Raw genomic sequence first — 17,460 nt, 5'->3', positions numbered from 1 at the left:
ATTCATTAATGCAAAAGGCCAGGGAGAGATCTGGTGGCAACAGGAAAAATGATGTTTCTCTCTCTCTCACGGCTCTGTCGCACGTGGTCATCCTAGCCGCACACCACATGTTGCCTGAGCACTTTTGACACCTATTTCTGTCTAATCTACACATCAAACACCATCAAGAGCACAACATAAGCAAAATTCTGTGGTTGTTCACAACGCTTACAATAAGACAGAGAGTGTCTTATGGCAAAGGAAAGAAGATGTAATTGTCCTAATGAATGATTATAAAGAGATCAAGACCTGTTCTTTTGGACTAATGATGAAAATAAAAGCTCATAGCTACATGAGTAGCACCATTTATTTTAGCACTGGTAATATCACTAAACTACATACTATTCCCAATACATTATGTTAAAATTACACGTATTAGATGTCTTTATTGGATTTAAAAAAATAATTAGAGTGGCTTAATAACGACTTCAAGTAACACAGGCCAGATGATAGAGAAAGCAGAAATTACATTTTCAATATGTGTCTACGAGTGCCTGCACCCTTTCAGATGTCCTGGAAAGGGACTGTGCCATAGGAGGCTGCTAATTTAACTTGGGGGTTAATGTCTGTGACTAAATAAAAAAGAAGGAAACTGCGGATTTATCTTCAGAGGTACAGCCAAGGTCATTGCTGTTGCCGTCAACGCGTACAGTCCATTACACACTTGGAGCCCTTTATCTGTTACTGCTCATCTGTTGTTGTAGCTTATCTTCATTTTATATCAACTCATAACGAAGGAGTAAGGGCTGGGGGGAGCAAAGTTAATAATGACATTAGAGTCAGATGAACCGAAATAACTCCAGTTCCGAGCAGAGGGATTGCGGTGTTCAGTTAGCCGCGGTCTGTCCCCTCCATCTCTCCCGCCGTCAGCGAGGGGCCGGCGGCAGAGCACAGCTCGGGGGGGGCGGAGGGTCCCGCCGCCCCGGCTCCCTTCCCTCCCCATCCCGCCGGAGAAGCCGGCACGCATCGCTCTTCCTGACGGTCCTTCTCCCCTGGGAGATCCCAGAGCTCTCCGGGTCACTCTTATTAGCACAAAGTTGTCGATACGCAGTGCTCTGACCTCCGGATTTCAGGATTACAGATGAGGTCTAGGATGATGGAGCAAAGGCAGAAATAGCCCCATCGCGTCATGTTCAGCAGCTTGGCAAATCCATATGCTAAAATACATTTACATTAAAATGCGCTAAATAATTTTTGACAATCCAGTACTGTCTAAAGCTCAAATACCTCTGAAAATACTTCCGAGGGAGTTCAAGGGGTTAAATCCCAAGCAGAGTTTCCTCCCGCAGTCTTTCTGATCGCCCAGCTCTATTTCATGGGTAAACGGCCATTCGCAGGAATCACAGGTATTGGCTTCCTGGTTCCATCAGCACTAAGTCTGGAAATCGGGGAAAATTTTGCTCCAGTAAAGACTAAATAAAATCTGATAAAGGGTTTTAGATCTGGCAGCCTGGTGCAGCACAGGCACACCTGACTGGGAATTGGATTAGATGAGATGGTTTTAATACCTCTTGGCTACTGTTTGCTGTGATCTCTGGGGCAAAATAATCTTCATAGCTGCACCTCACTTTCTCCTCCCATAAAATGGGCATAATAATAAAAATACATCTGGAAAGATGCAAAATTTATGCCACAGAGAGGATGTTTATAGTATTAATGTTTTTAGCGATTTTTAACGAGTCTCTGATGAAACCATTTTTCGCAAACTTTTCTTTGGGAGAGAGCTAATTTACATGCAGTTAAATTGCTTCAAGTTTTGTTTGTCTTGCTGTCTTTTAAAAATCCTGAGCATTTTGGGATAATTTGTCAGCCATTAGTGATATTTTTGTCATCGCAGTCCTGCTTCATGACTCAATATTGCACCAACAATCCCGTTGCGGAGCAGGATGCCTTCACAGCCGGTGACGAGCACGCGGCTCCTCTTCCCACTAGGCTCGGTGGATGTTTTCTCGTTAATTTAAATGGGCACAGGAGCAGGTTTTTATGGTAATGTCACCAACCGCTTATGCCCATGCTCCAACACTGGGGATTTTGCAGGGCAGGGTTTGTAATTTAATTCTTATGTTTCAAATGGAGAAGCAAAACTAATGTTTGTATTTGGAGAAAGCCCTTAGCTGAATGACGCTGAGATGGAGTAACTGGGGGTCTTACTGCTGACTGTCGTGCTGCACCCCCACCAGCACTAGGAAAGGGCGAAGGACCAAGGCTGATGGGCTCTGTTGGGAGGGATTCCCCCCCCCCGCCGAGGGATCCCCCCAGCAGTCGCCTGCCATGTCAACGTGCTGAGGGGGAAGAAAGGACGGGGTCTGTGGTTAAAAGGATGCAGCAGGTCTCAGGCGGTCTGTGCTTTTACTTCTGCCTCCACTACCGATTCCCCACTTGGCTTTAAGCGAGTCATTCAGACCAAAGAGAGCGCTGCTCTGGGCGCCCAGCACAGCGCGCCTGAAGCTGGAGGGGACCTGAGCTCTTGGAGGATGTCTCGGCGGGGATAGATGTGAACCGTGTCAAGCTGTGGTGCTCCAGAGACAGCAGGGACATCCTCACCCAGTGCCCATTGCGCTCAGCAGGGTGTTATCTGTGATAACTCAGTTTCAGAGGGATGCATGCATTGCTATTCTTTGCCTGTCCCAGGTAGTGTTTAAGAAATAAATAACTAGAGTTCATATAGGCATCAGTGCTCGTTTATTTGTATACATCAAAGGATATGAGGTGCCCTGTGTCAGTACTTTCGTTCAGATAAAAAAATACTTAAAAAAAAAAAAAATCCCATTTACTTTGAACTTTGAATCCGTCATGGCTTTGCCTTCTGGCCACAACATGCAGGGTTGCTCGAAGGCTTGCCCAGTGCTGCAGCCCGGCTGGGCTGCAAAAGGGGCTGTTTCAGGTTCACCGGTGGCTCCAAACACACCCCTTGCCAACAAAGACATATGTGGGAATTATTGTTTCTACGCTGAGAGTACCTTCTCCTGCTGAGAAGAAAATGCATGTTGGACACAATGCTGCAAGGGTCTCCTGGAGTTGCCCTCTCGAGAGCAGTTTACAAAAGCCGGGTATCAATCAGCTCACAGATGAACTGCCCTCTTGGCTCCCAGCTAAATGAGTTTTGTCCTTCCCTTTGGAGGACCGTGGCTTCGGTGTTCAACAATATGTGGAGCAAATAATACACGATTCCAGGGTTAAATCTGTGCCAAGCAATTCAATGGAGCCAGTCGCAAAATTAATAGTTTTGGTGTCACTCACAAAGGTCTTGCCCCTTAGACACCTCTCGGACCAAGGGGAAGCTCCTCTCCTCTTTCGCCGCTCTCCACGGCAATTCCATAGCCCTGTCTCTGGCTCCTCCAGCTGAAGGCTGCTCTCATCTCCCACCTTTCATTATTTCTGTTCCTGGGTTGCTCCCTGTCTTGTAATCCTCCACCCTGCCTCTGCCAAAATGAATCTGCCTTTCTTCTGGCAAGCTCTCCCCCTTCAACACAACAAGCCAGGCTGGAAGATGCCTCCGGAGGTCATCTGGTCCAGCCTCCCGCTCACCGCGGATGAATTTCCCCTCCAGTTTCGCACCCACCTCCACGAACATCTGAGCTGCCGCTTTGTCATTCTCCTCTCAGCCGTACAAATATTGCTCTCAGAGACCAGGCGACAGCAGGAGGGCCATTTTTTTAATATACACAGTGTTCTCTCTCAGGCTGGGAATGGACTTGATCAAAACCACACTTAGGTTCTGCCTCCCCTGATTTTGCAGGACCAAATTGCAAATTCCAGGTATTTTTTTCCTTTGTTAAAATTCTGCTAACCTGAAAGAGTCTCACCCTCTTGTACTGTTGTGGTTAAACAAGGAAGGGGTGGATGAAGTGTGCAGCATAACACTTATGCCTAAAATCTATGCAATTTTCCTGGTTTTCTATTAACCTTTAATGGCTTATGTATATGCATAACTAGGCATGAAAATAAAGGCCAAAACAGAGTGTCCATGAAGTGAGACTTCAATGCCAATGCTGAAGACAAGATTTATATTTAAAGAATTGTTCTTATCTTTCAGCCCTGAATCAATTCATCCCACCACTTCTCTACAAAAGGTATTCTACTTTTAATATTTAAAATTAAATGTTTGCAGAATGTGCAAAAGGTGCTGAGCTGACCGATCAGAAGCAAGTGGAGCTCAGGCATCCAGACTTCAACCCCTCAGTGTGTCCGCTCTGGGGGGGGAGAGGGACTCCCCCTGCCAGGGGAAGGTTCCCTCGGCGGTGATGCCACTGCAGAACTGCACCCCTGGTTTCACTGCCTGCTTTAAAAATGAGTCTGAAGCGGCTTTGAGATCTAGAGCCTGGTTTGGTTTTTAATCAGTATCCTTGAGCCCAACCCCAATGCCTTTCCCAAATTTTGTTCACATTTACATTTCTAATCTACACTTTTGATGTTTTTTAATTCTTTTTTTATTTATTTCTTATGTGACAGAAAACTCTGGTTTGTCTTGAAATTCAATTTCTGTGTCATATTTTTGATCTAGGAGCAGGATATAGACCGATCACAGCAGAGATGACGCGTGCTGTTGGGAATAAAAAGGGAATTATCTCAGTGCCCTCACTGGACAAAGACCCTCCTCCATCCCAGCAGCTCCCTGTGCTGGTGGTGGAAGAGGGACCAGGGAAGAACATGGGGATGATCACAGGACATCTTCGTGGCTTCGATGCAGAATCCCTCATTTAGTCCACAGGCTTGTGGCTGGCCAGGTGATAGGCGTGTATTCACCTGCTTAATAGTATATGTTCAATGAAGAGCTTTGAAAAGACCGTCTCCCCAGATTTTAATCTAAACCGTCTGACCGACGGCCGCACTCACCAGCCCAGCACTGGTTCCACCGTCAGCAACACCACGAGGATTAGCCACGGTGTAACCCACAGCCGAGGACGGGGTCTCCTGTGGTCACCGCCCCCCCCCCAGTTCCCCAGGAGAGTGTGAAGCTGGGGTAAGAGGCAGAGGGCTGTGCAGCCCCTCCTGTGACGGGTACCATCCCCGTTCCGCAAGCAAGTGCACGCGAGTGGCTCGGTCCAGGTCACGCATACAATGCCCAATGCCTTTTTTGTCTTTGGCTGATTTTTATTTATCAATAAAACAATACTACAAAACATGGGAAACATCTGCATTAAATACAGATCTGCTGTTACTTTGCCAGCTTTTAACCTGCTGTATTTACAGAGTTCTCCCCTACAGACTTTTCGCCAGCAGGAGCCCGAGGGGTGGTCGCTGCCAGCTGAGGACGGGGCAGCACCAGCTCCTCGGCACTCCGCAGCAGCAACGGGAGTGAAAAGTCGAGCAAGAAGCGAGTATCTGTTGCTTTCTGCTCTCGCATGAGACAATCTCGTTGTCTCGGTTCCCTGCAGTAGGTTTCCTCTTTGCCCTGCCCCTGCCCTCGGTACAGCGGGGAGAGGCTGTTGCTGCAGGCTGGAGGGTGCGTGGGTCTGCGTCCCAAACGGCACAGTCCCACCCCAGTCCTGCCTGACAGCGGAAAGGATCTTCCTTTTCCACTGGATACCATCGAGCAAGCTGCCGAGCTCCTCATTTGCTCTGGTTTTGGGGCACAGTAACGATTTATTCCCATTCCTGTCAAGCCCATGGATGGCTTGCGCAGTCACACCTCAGCCTGCCTGACCATTGCGTCTCGTGGGAATTGCTAAGATCAGCGAGCAGAAAGGGTGACACTGGTACTAACCGGCAGCCTTCCCATCCCAGACCTCCTCTGCATATTGAGTGCTTGGACAGCTTGTCATTTTGGGGCGGTTAGAGGTTACATCTGGGGAGAGATGTCCTCTCCTCTGACAAGGGTTTGAACAAGCGATGAGTTAGGGCCGTTCTTCCCACCAGCACTTACCTGTGTGGCTTAGAGCAACACACCTTCCAGGCACAGAGCAAGTCCAGACCTGGCCTCGTGCTGCTCACTCTGATCACAGGCTAGAACGACTCACTCAGTGAGAAAAAGAAATATACGTATGTGTATATATATATTTCTCTATATAAGCTCCTTTTATTATATAGTTGTAAGGCAGATTAAAATTATTTTCTGATATCACCCGGTATCAAAGGGAATCTCTCCTACTTTCCATGCACATCACACAGTGCTGCGTAGGGAAGGTAATTAAATCCTCAGTAATAATCATACAGGTATTCTAACCTGAACATCCATTGCTCTTTCACACCTGCCCTGACATGAAAAGAAGACAAGACAGTACTCAGAAGTGCTAGGAATAGCAAAATTCAGCTTCCCGCCCTAGAAAACACGTGGGAAGCCGCAGAGCTGAGCCCCTGCTCAGGACAGAGGTGCGACCTGCAGGGGAGAAGCCCCTGCCACCACAGCAGAGAGCTCAGCTGCTTCCGACGTGTTCTCCTCCTTTGCAGACGGGAAGGGCTGGGAGAGACGGGCAGTGAAACCAAACCCAGAGAGGGGCGAAGCGGGGGGAGCCGGAGACAGCCCGGGCTGAGTCGGACCAACGCCTCGGAATGTTTCCTTTTACTCCTGACTGCTGGAATTTGTCTTCTCCTCAGCAAAGAAGAACAAGTTGGTTCTTTTCTCTCCACATGGAAGGGAATGAGGACAATAATTTATCCCATAACAGTTCAGCTTTTCTTAAGATTTATTATTAGGGAGCTGGCCAGAGCCTTGCTAATTGGCACTTGGCTGAGCAGCACGGTGCGTGCTCACGCAGGAGAGGACTGTCTGCTCACACCTCGTACCCGGACCCGGCAGTCGTGACACCTCTGTAACAGGGCACGTTCGCAGAGCGCGGCTTCTCCAGAACTACCACAACATTGCCTAAGACATAATAAGTATTATCATAAGTGAATAAAGTTGAAAGAAGTGCACGAACAGGTACAGTGCTCCTGCTCTGCTTGGGGTCTCTTGAGCCACCAAAGGAAAGCAAATCATTTTTACAAAGCAATCTTTGATCTTAAATTAATTTCTTTCATTTTGTCTTTATTTGTCTCCCCAGGAAATTGGAAATAGTCTAGGACACCTAACTACACCTCCCAAAAGCTCAGGAGGTCTTAAAGGACTTTTTTCCTGGGACAAATGTCTACGCTTGTCCTCAGGGATCTCAGACGAGATGCGCTGCTGCCCGAGAGCCATCTCTGCGCACAGGTGTGTGCATCCCCCCAAACCCACTTAAACCCCAGAGCACGGCTTCAATCAACATATGCTAACAAGTGGAGCTGCTTAAAATACGCAAAATGTGCTGTTTTGAAAAAGCCATAGTGTATTACAAAGGCATACAGATGTTGGAAGGAGCGGGGTTGTCTTTTAACAACAGATGCTCAGGTTTGCGAGCAGCGGCTGTGCTCGCCGGGACTCGCAGCGAGCCCACCCGCCGCCTGCCAGCGTCGCTGCTGTGGGGCGAAAGCGGGTGGCCAGGACGGGGGAACAGGTTGTCAACAGGTCCATGGAAATGAGATTATTCAGGAATGCAGGGTGAGTCTGGGAAACAGGCCTGGATGGGGAAAAAGAATGTGTGGAAGGGGGACATCCTGACATGTGCAAAAATGCATGCATTGCCATTCTAAACGTGAAGGATTTCAACTTTTCTTCTCACAAATTCTCATTTTTCAGTTCAAAACTGACCTAATTCAAACAAAAAAAGAGCAAAAATGGGTGTAATGAATCATTATTAATTTCTTTTTTGTTTGAAGTGAAACATTTCTTTCATTTCAGGTTAGACAAAATAGTATTTGTTGTTTCACATTCAAAAAAAAGAAAATAAAAAGTCCATTTTTTGTTTATTCCAAACTGTCATTTTTAAAAAAATAATTGGTCAGCAAAGTCAAAGATCTCATCCATACACAAGTGCAAGAGCTCCACGGACATCTGGAGTCCAGCTACTTGCAGTTACTGGTTCATGTTACCGGCATTGAACACCTACAGTAATTTAGATATATGCCATTAGGACAAAAATGCCTACCCAGAGAAGTAACCTGTGTCATTTCTGATAAAAAACTGGCGATAGCAGCATCAGTACTTGTTTCATTTGTATGAAGGCGAGTGCACTACTACCCTGTGAGCTGATCTTCATCTTCACCCTCCAAGCCGCAGGGCCCCAAAGCGGCCCTGACCGAACCAGCCCCACAAGAGGAGGATGCTGCTGCTCACCCCACAAGCCAGTGATGAACTCCGGGTTTCAAATGCCACTCAGGAGAAAGCAGGCAGGTAAACGGGGTTACAGACCATGAGGTTTGTTTAGAAACAGCAGCAGAACCATCTCCTCATTTCATCCCTGCCCTGTCTCCCCATCTCCTTGACTCCAGGCAAGGGGTGTTTAATTTGGGAGAAGCTCGCCCGAGAGCTGTGATGGCAGTTTAGGGACCGCAGGGACCCCGCTGCTGGCTCTGCAGGTGTTGGCATGCTGTCACCGATGCAGAAGGCGGGTGTCTCCTGCAGACTCATCTGCTGGGATGGGAATCGCATTTTATCATCTGGCTCGTGGTTCTTCCAGCGTCGGCCGTTTGCAGGCTGCCAGCGGAGCGAGCTGGTGCAGCAGGCTGTGACTGCCGCGCGGCGCTCGGCGAGCATCACGCCTCGCCATCTGAGGAGACGTAACTTCCAGAAATGCTTTGCTTTCCATATGCTTGTGCAGATACTGTAACATCCAAATCCCTGCTATGGTGAAGCACCATATGGGGGGAGCTCTGCAAAGACGGGATCTTTCACCTTCTCCCAGGAAGGGGCCCTTGGAAACGGCTTCCTCTGAAGAACAGCCAAGTACCACAGATTAAAAATAATAATAGTAGAATCATCCCGGGATACTCAGCCCCACAAGTGAGCAATTGCCTGGTTTTCTGGCTTTTTCAGACCCAGCTTGCCTACAGCGATGCTTCCCGATTCGAGTCATATTCGTGTGTATGCATGGCTGGAAGAGCAATGAGAGCTGGGCCACCCAGAGCGGCAACGCCAGCAGTACCGAGCCCCAATTACCCCCCAGACAGCTGTGCAGAAGGGAAGAAGATATGACAATAAACCCAAATTATGAGTCTGTCATTCCAAGAACAGCACCGCTGGGGGAGAGGCTTGCAAACGGCTTCCTCCCAGCCCCGGCAGCCTTTCTCTCTTTTTACCTTTGCAGCAGCTACTGGAGGAACGTAAAGCCTCACAGCTGGGCACCTTCTGCAGACCCTGGGACCTGCCTGGGATGGATGGCGTGGGGACCAGCACCGAGAAAGGCCGCAGCTGGCTGCCCCTCCTTGTCCAGAAGAGATAGATACCCTGCCTTTCCCTCCATACCCTTCTCCTCCTGCCGTGCCCTGCGCTCTCTCCATTTGTGACTCAGCCGCTGGCTGTAACGAAGCCGTCCCTTGCCAAGGTGTCTTTAAAATGACAGAGGATGGGAGTATTTCAAAGTATTCTTGGAAATACTCTGGCAGGTAACCCCTGATGCAATGATGGCTTTTCCAGAAGTATTGCTGCTGGTGACAGTACTTTCAAATCATGGCATCAGAAAATCTCTGTTCAAGACAGGGAGGCAGAAGAATCTCACCCTGTGACCACTGAACTGTTATCTTCAGCCCAACCCAGAAATAAATGAGGAAAAAACCCCCATCACCTTCAAGGGAGAATAATCCCCAGCCTGCAGGGAACTGATTAACATAAACTGATGCTAAATCACAGTGGGCAAGAAAGCATGTATGTATCTATCTCTATATTTATGTGTGTATATATATATGACAGTTGAAGGATACCAACTTATTTATTCTTGTCTGTGCTCTTACAGTGTATATGCACTGATTTATTTGAATGGCAAGACACAAATTAGCTGCAGTTTTCAGCCACTCAATGCCACAACACTGATAGCTGTACTTTTCACCAGCATATTGTATAACACCTAACCCGCACATGGAAATGACTAATATGGAGTGGCTCTCTTCATTTATCGTCATCCTAAGCAAAAGGTCAGCTCTTCCGCCAGCAGTGATGCTGGAGCAGAAGGCAATAGCAACACCCTCATTTACCACCTCCGAGCCTCTATAAATAGGCATTTTTTTAGCAGTTGGACCACAGCTACCTGGCAGGTGTCATTGCACGAATGACTCCACATAGGTCACAGCTATGACTTGTTTGTTTTTTTCCAACATGTCTCTCTTTCTTTCATGGTGTTATTTGTACCAGGGAAATACAGCAGGCTAAAAGCTACATGATTTTTTTTTTTTTTTACATACCACAGTAGAAACAGTTACCGAGTTATATTTGTCAGAGTCACAGTAGTTTATGCATATTTGCTATTCACAGACTGCAGAATATTGCCAATAACCTCACTGGTGGGGACTGACAACACGGAGATACATGCATTCATGTGAGACCATAATCAATGATGTCTATACTGCATTAAGCACATTCATTTTTTTTAAACACCTTCCAGTAAAATCGATTCCTTTAAATTTGTAGTTAAAACTTCTTTTTTTTTTCCACAATTACACACAAAATAACCTGTAAACAATTTGACATTACACTTATGTACAAGTGAACCACGTTGGAAAGTAGAGAGGTAATTCAGTGGGTGCCACTTAATCTACATCAATGTGCAACAGACTGACTCAGCCTCAGCAAAGTCATTAAGTGCTTGTATGAGGTCCGAAAATGTAACACGAGCAAGGCCCCGAATAGATCACAAAATCACCAAACCCCCCTCTAAATCCTGTGTTGGCTGGGAAAATATTGCACTCGCAGCACTCGCTCCTCTAACGCGCGTACGTCCGGATAAACCGAAGCGCCCGGGTTCGAGCACGTCCTGCAAACACGGGGAAGGGGCCAGCCCCCCCTCGCTGCCCCGCGCGCCCGCTCCTCGGGGCCCGGGCGGCACGGCCGGGGGAGACGCGCGAAGGGACGTCAGGGAGGACACCCCCCGCTGAAGTCCAGCAATTCCCGTTCAACCAGCTGGGCCTGCCATCCTTCTGCTTCACGTTGGTAAGTTTCGTCTGTTTAATTCTGAATTCTGCTTTTTCGTGTTCGCTTTATCATTGCTATAGTTTAAAATCTGTAATATCGTACTTATAAACTGATTTTTTAGCTAAGTGATATCGATGCCAAGAAAAATAAAGAATGTCTTTTTATAATATAAATAATTTAAAAGTGCTTTTTTGTTCTTTTACTATTAATCTACAAAACCCCGTTGGGGCATAAACTATCCATAAGACTGGACAATTATTTTGTACCATGATACACATGGGGCCTTATGCAAAAATTACTCTGAAAGTCAAGTCCACGTGCGTACTCGCAATGGTGGAAAGGGCTTCAGGGCAGGGTAAGAATGTTTTCTCCGGCCTTTCTAGGGCTAGGAGAGCAGTGTGAGATATGACTGAAGGTCTCGGTTACATTACGGTCATTGCCAATAAAGATCAACCTTGTTTTCCCCTTCAGCCCGCAGCTTTGCAAAGAAAATTAATAAATGGACTCACAAAACTAGAATTAAAAACCCAAAACACGTTCTCCAGAGTGCTGTGAAGCCTTTATACGGTGCACGCAGATGATTTAGGGAAAAAAGAAAACAATTTGGTCCCCATGGGTCTATGTAAACTCACATGGTCTCTCCCGTTCTCTCCCCCTGATGCTTTGCGTCCTGCTCAGGCGCCTGTCTCGAGGCATTTGGGCATGTAACAAAGCCCTCGGAAAACGTCATTTCTGACCGTGAAAGGCATAAGCAGGCGCGGGCCGCGGCTGCGACGGAGCGGAGTTGAGCTGAGCGCGGGCGCCAGCAGCGCTCGTGGCCAGGACAGTGCCCAGGGCATCGCATGTACCCCGCGGCTGCATCACCCACCGGCGAGGCACTCATCCTGCAGCGCGTTCTGCAGGGCTGTGCGCGCCCACCACGCTCCTCCAGCCCAGCGTCCTAAGCAAAGCTTCGGCAAGACTACTAAAGAGACCACGGTAATTGAAGACTGGCTATGCAAGACCACCACCAAACCACCAGACCCGTTTGCTATCCACAGAAGTGATGAACACTGCGAGCAACGTAAGCGGATGTGAATTTTATTACAGTTTAATGGCTTTCTCTCAGCCTCACTGACGCAAGTGCCCATTTTTCTGGAGAAAAGGTGTTTTAGTAGAGTCTCAGTCCTACTGAAGTCAATGTAAGTTTTCGAAGTAGTTTCAACAGAACTTATATTTGGTCTTTGTTATGTGTGGAAAGTAGCCCAAAGCCCAGTTTGCTCCCCAGATATTTTAGAAAGAATAAAGTACTCTGTTAAGTAAGCTTCATTTTGGCTTGCTACCGATAAGTGACCAAAAACATCCTAGGGATAGACATGGGTTCTCTCACGGAAACAAAGCCGAATTGAGCTGAGTAATTTTAGAGCTCGATATTCAGCTACCTTTTAGACAATCTGTTATTCCAGTTTCATTTTCCCCCACTGCACTGCATCCGTCTCCCTTCTTTTCCCTCATTGCCTCATTTCAGCAGGGGAGCAGAGGGGGGCTGCAGCCCACCACCCCTGCGCAGCCCCAGGGAAAAGCCCCGGAGGGAGGAAGGTGCCTGACATCCTGAGCACCGACCGTATTTCCCTCCTTCTGCCGAGCTGACGGTTTGGTTTGAGGGATCGTTTCGATACCCACCTATTGCAGGAATTTCTCCTGCCCCTTCTAACAGTGAGTGGTGCCATGTCCTGCAGATGGGGGAGAACAACCTTGCCAAAAAGGCATCAGTATGTGCCTTTCATCCCAAGGTGCATGTATATATCTACCTAACTATATGTATGTATATGTACTTGTATATATGTATACATGTATACTTATGTGTGCATGACTATTTTTTATGTATGCGTGCATGACATTATTTTTGGGAAGAGGTCTTTCAGAGTTAATACATCTGTGATAAGAAAAATCACCACCTCAGCGCCTGTACGGGGGGACACCACCAGCGAGAGAAGGTTCGGTCACTCTTTCCCGACCCGCTGCCGCCCGCACGTGCACTATGGGGCCGTCGTGGAGCAGCGGTTTTAATTACCCTGGTGCCTGTCTCTACCTGGCCATGTTTTTTCCACACCTTCGCACGGTGCCGGCACCCTCTGCCCCCCCGCCAGCCCCGGCGGCAGAGCTGCCAGGGCTCGCGCCGGCAGGGTCCTGTGCCCGGTGGTGGCCCTGTGGCCACCTGACAGTGGCAGAACAAGGTCCCCGAAGTGTGGCTCTTTGGTGGGATGTGGTTCTCGCCGTGGGGTATTGGTGGTCCAGAGAAAAGCAGCGAGGCAAGGAGGGAGAGAAGGGGACCTTTGAGCAGCGGTAAGGGATGCTGTGCAACATCCAGCGTTTAGGCTAACCCCCATCGGGGAGGGGGGGACGGCTCCCCACCATTGCCCAGGGGCTCCTCCACAGCACAGGCTGCTCTACCCAGAGCCCGCCAGTCAGTCTTAACAGCAAAAAGCCTTGAAGCACAGCCCCTGGCTCCTATACCAAACCACTTCTAAAACAACTGCAACATGAAGTTAGACCAGAATTAGATCCCCGCAGGAACGCAGCAGAAAGTGCATACGAACACACACACACACACACACACGCACACACACACACACAAGTGTGCACCCACACGCCTGGGCACCTGCTCTCCTCCCGCTCCATCCTAAATCGTGTTTCCTAGCAGGTTTGCCCTGCCTGTGATTACTGAAGTTTAAGACCCTTATTTCTGTAGCACTGGAGAGTAATAACCATTTCATCTAAAACTGAAGACATGAAGGCCACATAAATCAAGCCCATTCGGGCGCATTTCATTTGGTCTAATTTTTCTACAGTTATTAATCATCGTCCAATCCTGAGCACCCTGAACGTCAGTCTGGGAACACACACAACCCCCCCCACCCACCACACACACACACCCAGAGCCTGTTCTTCTACTCCATCACATGTATTTTATAGATTTTATAGCCCAAATAGTTGTGATATTAAAAAGAGACAGGGAATGATCTGGAGTGGTGGGACGGACAAGGTTTTAGCTGCAGTCTGCTGCCAAGGAAGAGGGGTGATCCATCCCAAACTGCAGCCTCAGCTGGAAATCCCGAGGGAGAGCCCGATCTGTTCCCCAGTTTTGTTTGCTTGGTGCTGGAGCTGGGGGGCAAAATGCAGGATACGTTGAGTAGGAAAAGAAAAACGTTCTAAACTAACCAACAAATAACTAAGAGGAGCCAAATCTGTGGATCTTGTGCAAAACATTGATTTCCATGTGAAAATGTGCCTTTTGAGCAGGTAAGTGGAGGGCTGCACAACTACCATGCCTGAACTCGAATGTGAGTGAACGTCTTAAAACCTGAATTGGTTCTAGAGCCTGACCCCAAGAAGTGCTGAGTTTTCTCACTGAGCCCAGCACTTCCCAGGTCAGATCCTCCGTTTCATAATCCTCACTCTGCGTTACCATCACTGCATGTCCACTGTAAGAAATAGCACCCTTCTCACGTGTAAAACCTCAGCTGAGATGATGCCAAGCTGCCACATCCAAGCCCTGTTCTCCGAAGACTGGGAGAGGTATTGCTGGGAGGGTTTTTCCCCCCGCCCTACAGCCAGCTCATGCTTATGGATCACTCTGGACACGTATTGCTTCCTTTTTTGCTGGTAAGATTTGCATCCTCACCAATAAACACCTGCATAACATCTGCAGCTGAGCAATGGGTATGAACCTCTGCCCGTGTGCTCGTGCAGACCTTACGGTTCTTCTGGCAAAACAAAAATGTCACAGCCAGGTGTGTGGGTGCAATAGGGCCCTGCAAGCACGAAGATACCACCTTGCTGAAACTGCATGAAGATCAACAGAAATCATCTGTGCATACTTGACATCATCTCCCATAGCAGTCTCTGAGATTTAAGAGGGGGGAAGCCCTGGAACCTGCAGGACGCTAAATAAGTCAGAATCAAAGTGCTTTGTGTTACCAGCACTATCACTTCCCATATTTTTTTTATATATATATAAAATCTCCTCTTTCCTGTACCTTTAGAAAACGAATAATTTATCTCAAATAGTCTAGCTGGTATGTTCCTAGCTATGGCCAAAATACGTTAGCTGGAGCAATTCATTTTTCCGTCACTCTCCATGGCTCGCCCGTGCCAGCAGCCCGAGCTCACCCCTGAGCCGAGCCCCCCCGCGACGCTTACCTGCTCCAGGTTTTGCTGGCCCTATGCCTTTGACCGCTCGCTAACGCTCGGTTCCTGGGTGCTCTCCATCCCTTGCTGCTGTGCTCACGCATTACTCGGCAACAACAGCCTGTTGCACCCCACAAGACTGACCCATTCCCCTTCCCCGAGCTCCCGCGCCCCGGGGGGCTGTGGGCTGCGGGACCCCCGCTCCGATCAGTGCAGGACCAGCCTTTCCCACGGCTCCCCGGCCAGCACGTAGTGGGTAACACAGGACACGCGGCGCGGTTTGCTGGCTAACGTCCCGCCACCGGCTGCGGACGGGACCGACACCGAGACAGGCGTCTGCGGGAGGGAATACGCGTACCCCCTTCTGGGGTTTGCGTTTTCTCTTGAAACGCACACGGCTGGAACGGTGCTGCTCCTGTCCTCTAGAAGCGATCCCCCGCCAGTCAAAGCACTAAACGTGGCTTGTTCGGCGGATAATTTCTTGTGTTCGCTTCTGTGCCGGACAGGACCCAGCGGCCGCTCTCCCTGCCAGCTGGGGCCAAACACTCCTGGCACACGCGCCTGGCAAGCCTGCAGAAACCAGCCATCCTCACCGGCACGGCCACTCCGCCTGCCACCGCACTCGACCCCGGAAGAATTCCTACAGCTTTCCAACTGGGATCATCACACGTTTAACCCACTGGCACCAGAGAGCCTTGAGAAACACGACAAGAGGTGTGGGGAGGACACAGAGGGAACAAGATCGTCAAAAACAAATGGAATATTTTGCTGACAGCAACAAAGACCCACGCACTGTTCCCCGGTCTCCACTGAAATGCATTTACACTGTCTCAAAGCAGGGGAAAAAAAGAGAAAGGGAGCAGGGGAGAGAGACAGCGAGATGGGTTTTCTACTGTTCAACCCTCAAAGACCTGAAGAAGAAACGGAACATCCACAGACTGCTAAAAAATGCTCTTTTCTGAGAAAGTGCAGTTATAAGGAGAGAGCCAGAAAATCTTTAAGCAATATATATTGATATATATATACATATATATATACACAGAGATATATATACACACATATATATATATATGCACATATATATATACACATGCTTAAGGTAAACTGTCATGGCATAGCTTGTTTCTTTGAGCTGTGTACATCCCTCCAAACAAACGCACTACAAGGAGAACGCAGAAGGCATGCAGTCCACAGACACCCCCGGACACTGCCTGCTCACGTGCCATGTTCCCACCGGCGTCAGCAGCATCCGCACATGAGCGTCTCTTGTTGTCGGTATGGTTGTGCCCTTAAGGTATTCAGCTTGTGTAAGACTCAGAGTTTACAAATAAAAGCGTTTGTCATTGTGCTTCCACCACTGGAAAAATATCGTTACCCTATGACTATAAATGTTAAGGTGAAATAGGCAAATTAGGCAGTACTACAGAGATGGATTTTTTTTTTTTTTGTGACCTAACAAATAATTATTATTGGGAATTATTTTCGTATCGCTTAGGATCTTGCTCTAACGGTAATAAGGTCGTGTGCTTTCCCCACCCTGAGCCTATAGGTGGTACTTCCGCAGCAGTTCAGATTGCCAGGGATGTTTCCTCTCCGGAAACCTGTCTGGGATTTTGATTTTGAGGAAATCCTGGATACATTTTTCTAGCTCCTCCTCAATGGAGAGCTTCTCCTTCACCGCTTTTTTCTTGCTGGAGTTGGACTCTCGGGAGCCAGAGGTGAGAGTCCGGAGCAGGTCGCTCTTCCTCCGGATCTCGGACTGCTGCAGCAGCTGCACCGGCCCCTTCTTGGCTGGCCGGTCCAGAGTCTGTATGTTGGGCTGGCGGGTGACGGGGCCGCAGATGACGGTCTCCTGGGGAGAGCTGGCCTCCGACTGACTGTCGCAGCTCGACGTCGACAGCTCGTTGCACGACGTGCCGCTCTCTCCCTCCTTGTCGCCTTTGCCGTTCTTGCAGCAGCAGTCGCAGTGGGACGAGGACCACCGGGAAGGCTCACCTGCAAGAGGAACAGAGAGCGCGCCGGGGTTACCGACAGCTCCGAACCCCTCGCCCGCACCCAGAAACAGGCTGCTCGCCCACCGCCGGGCTCGCCGCTGCCTGCCGAGACCCGCGGGAGCGGGGAGGGATGCAGCCGCCCAGCACAGCGGAAAACCTCTCGGGGATCTTTCCTGAATGTCACCATGAACTGGCAGCAAAACCTCCACCCGGTCTCAAGTGGGAGGTGATTTCCATTAACACCGGAGCTCCTTCATCCGCTCCGCTTGCACGTGATGCTCAGGTCCCCTGCGGGTCTCCTGAGACACCCAATGCGTGTCTGAAAGTTTTCTGAGA

General features: G+C 48.9%; 1 protein-coding gene across 1 annotated transcript in view; it reads right to left on the bottom strand.

Moving 5' to 3' along the window:
• Nucleotides 1-5,108: 5,108 nt before the first annotated feature.
• KCTD16 (potassium channel tetramerization domain containing 16) overlaps nt 5,109-17,460 on the bottom strand; it is a 91,630-nt gene continuing 79,278 nt past the window's right edge. Inside the window, exon 3 of the mRNA XM_029998493.2 lies at nt 5,109-17,125. Within this exon, the coding sequence (XP_029854353.1) occupies nt 16,674-17,125 (452 nt within the window). The 3' untranslated portion in view covers nt 5,109-16,673. The remainder of the gene's footprint in view (nt 17,126-17,460) is intronic.

This window comes from Aquila chrysaetos, chromosome 22 (assembly GCF_900496995.4).
Source record: "Aquila chrysaetos chrysaetos chromosome 22, bAquChr1.4, whole genome shotgun sequence".
Classification (NCBI taxonomy): domain Eukaryota; kingdom Metazoa; phylum Chordata; class Aves; order Accipitriformes; family Accipitridae; genus Aquila; species Aquila chrysaetos.
Note: the sequence above shows the minus strand (reverse complement) of the source record. Positions and strands in the feature narration are given on the sequence as shown.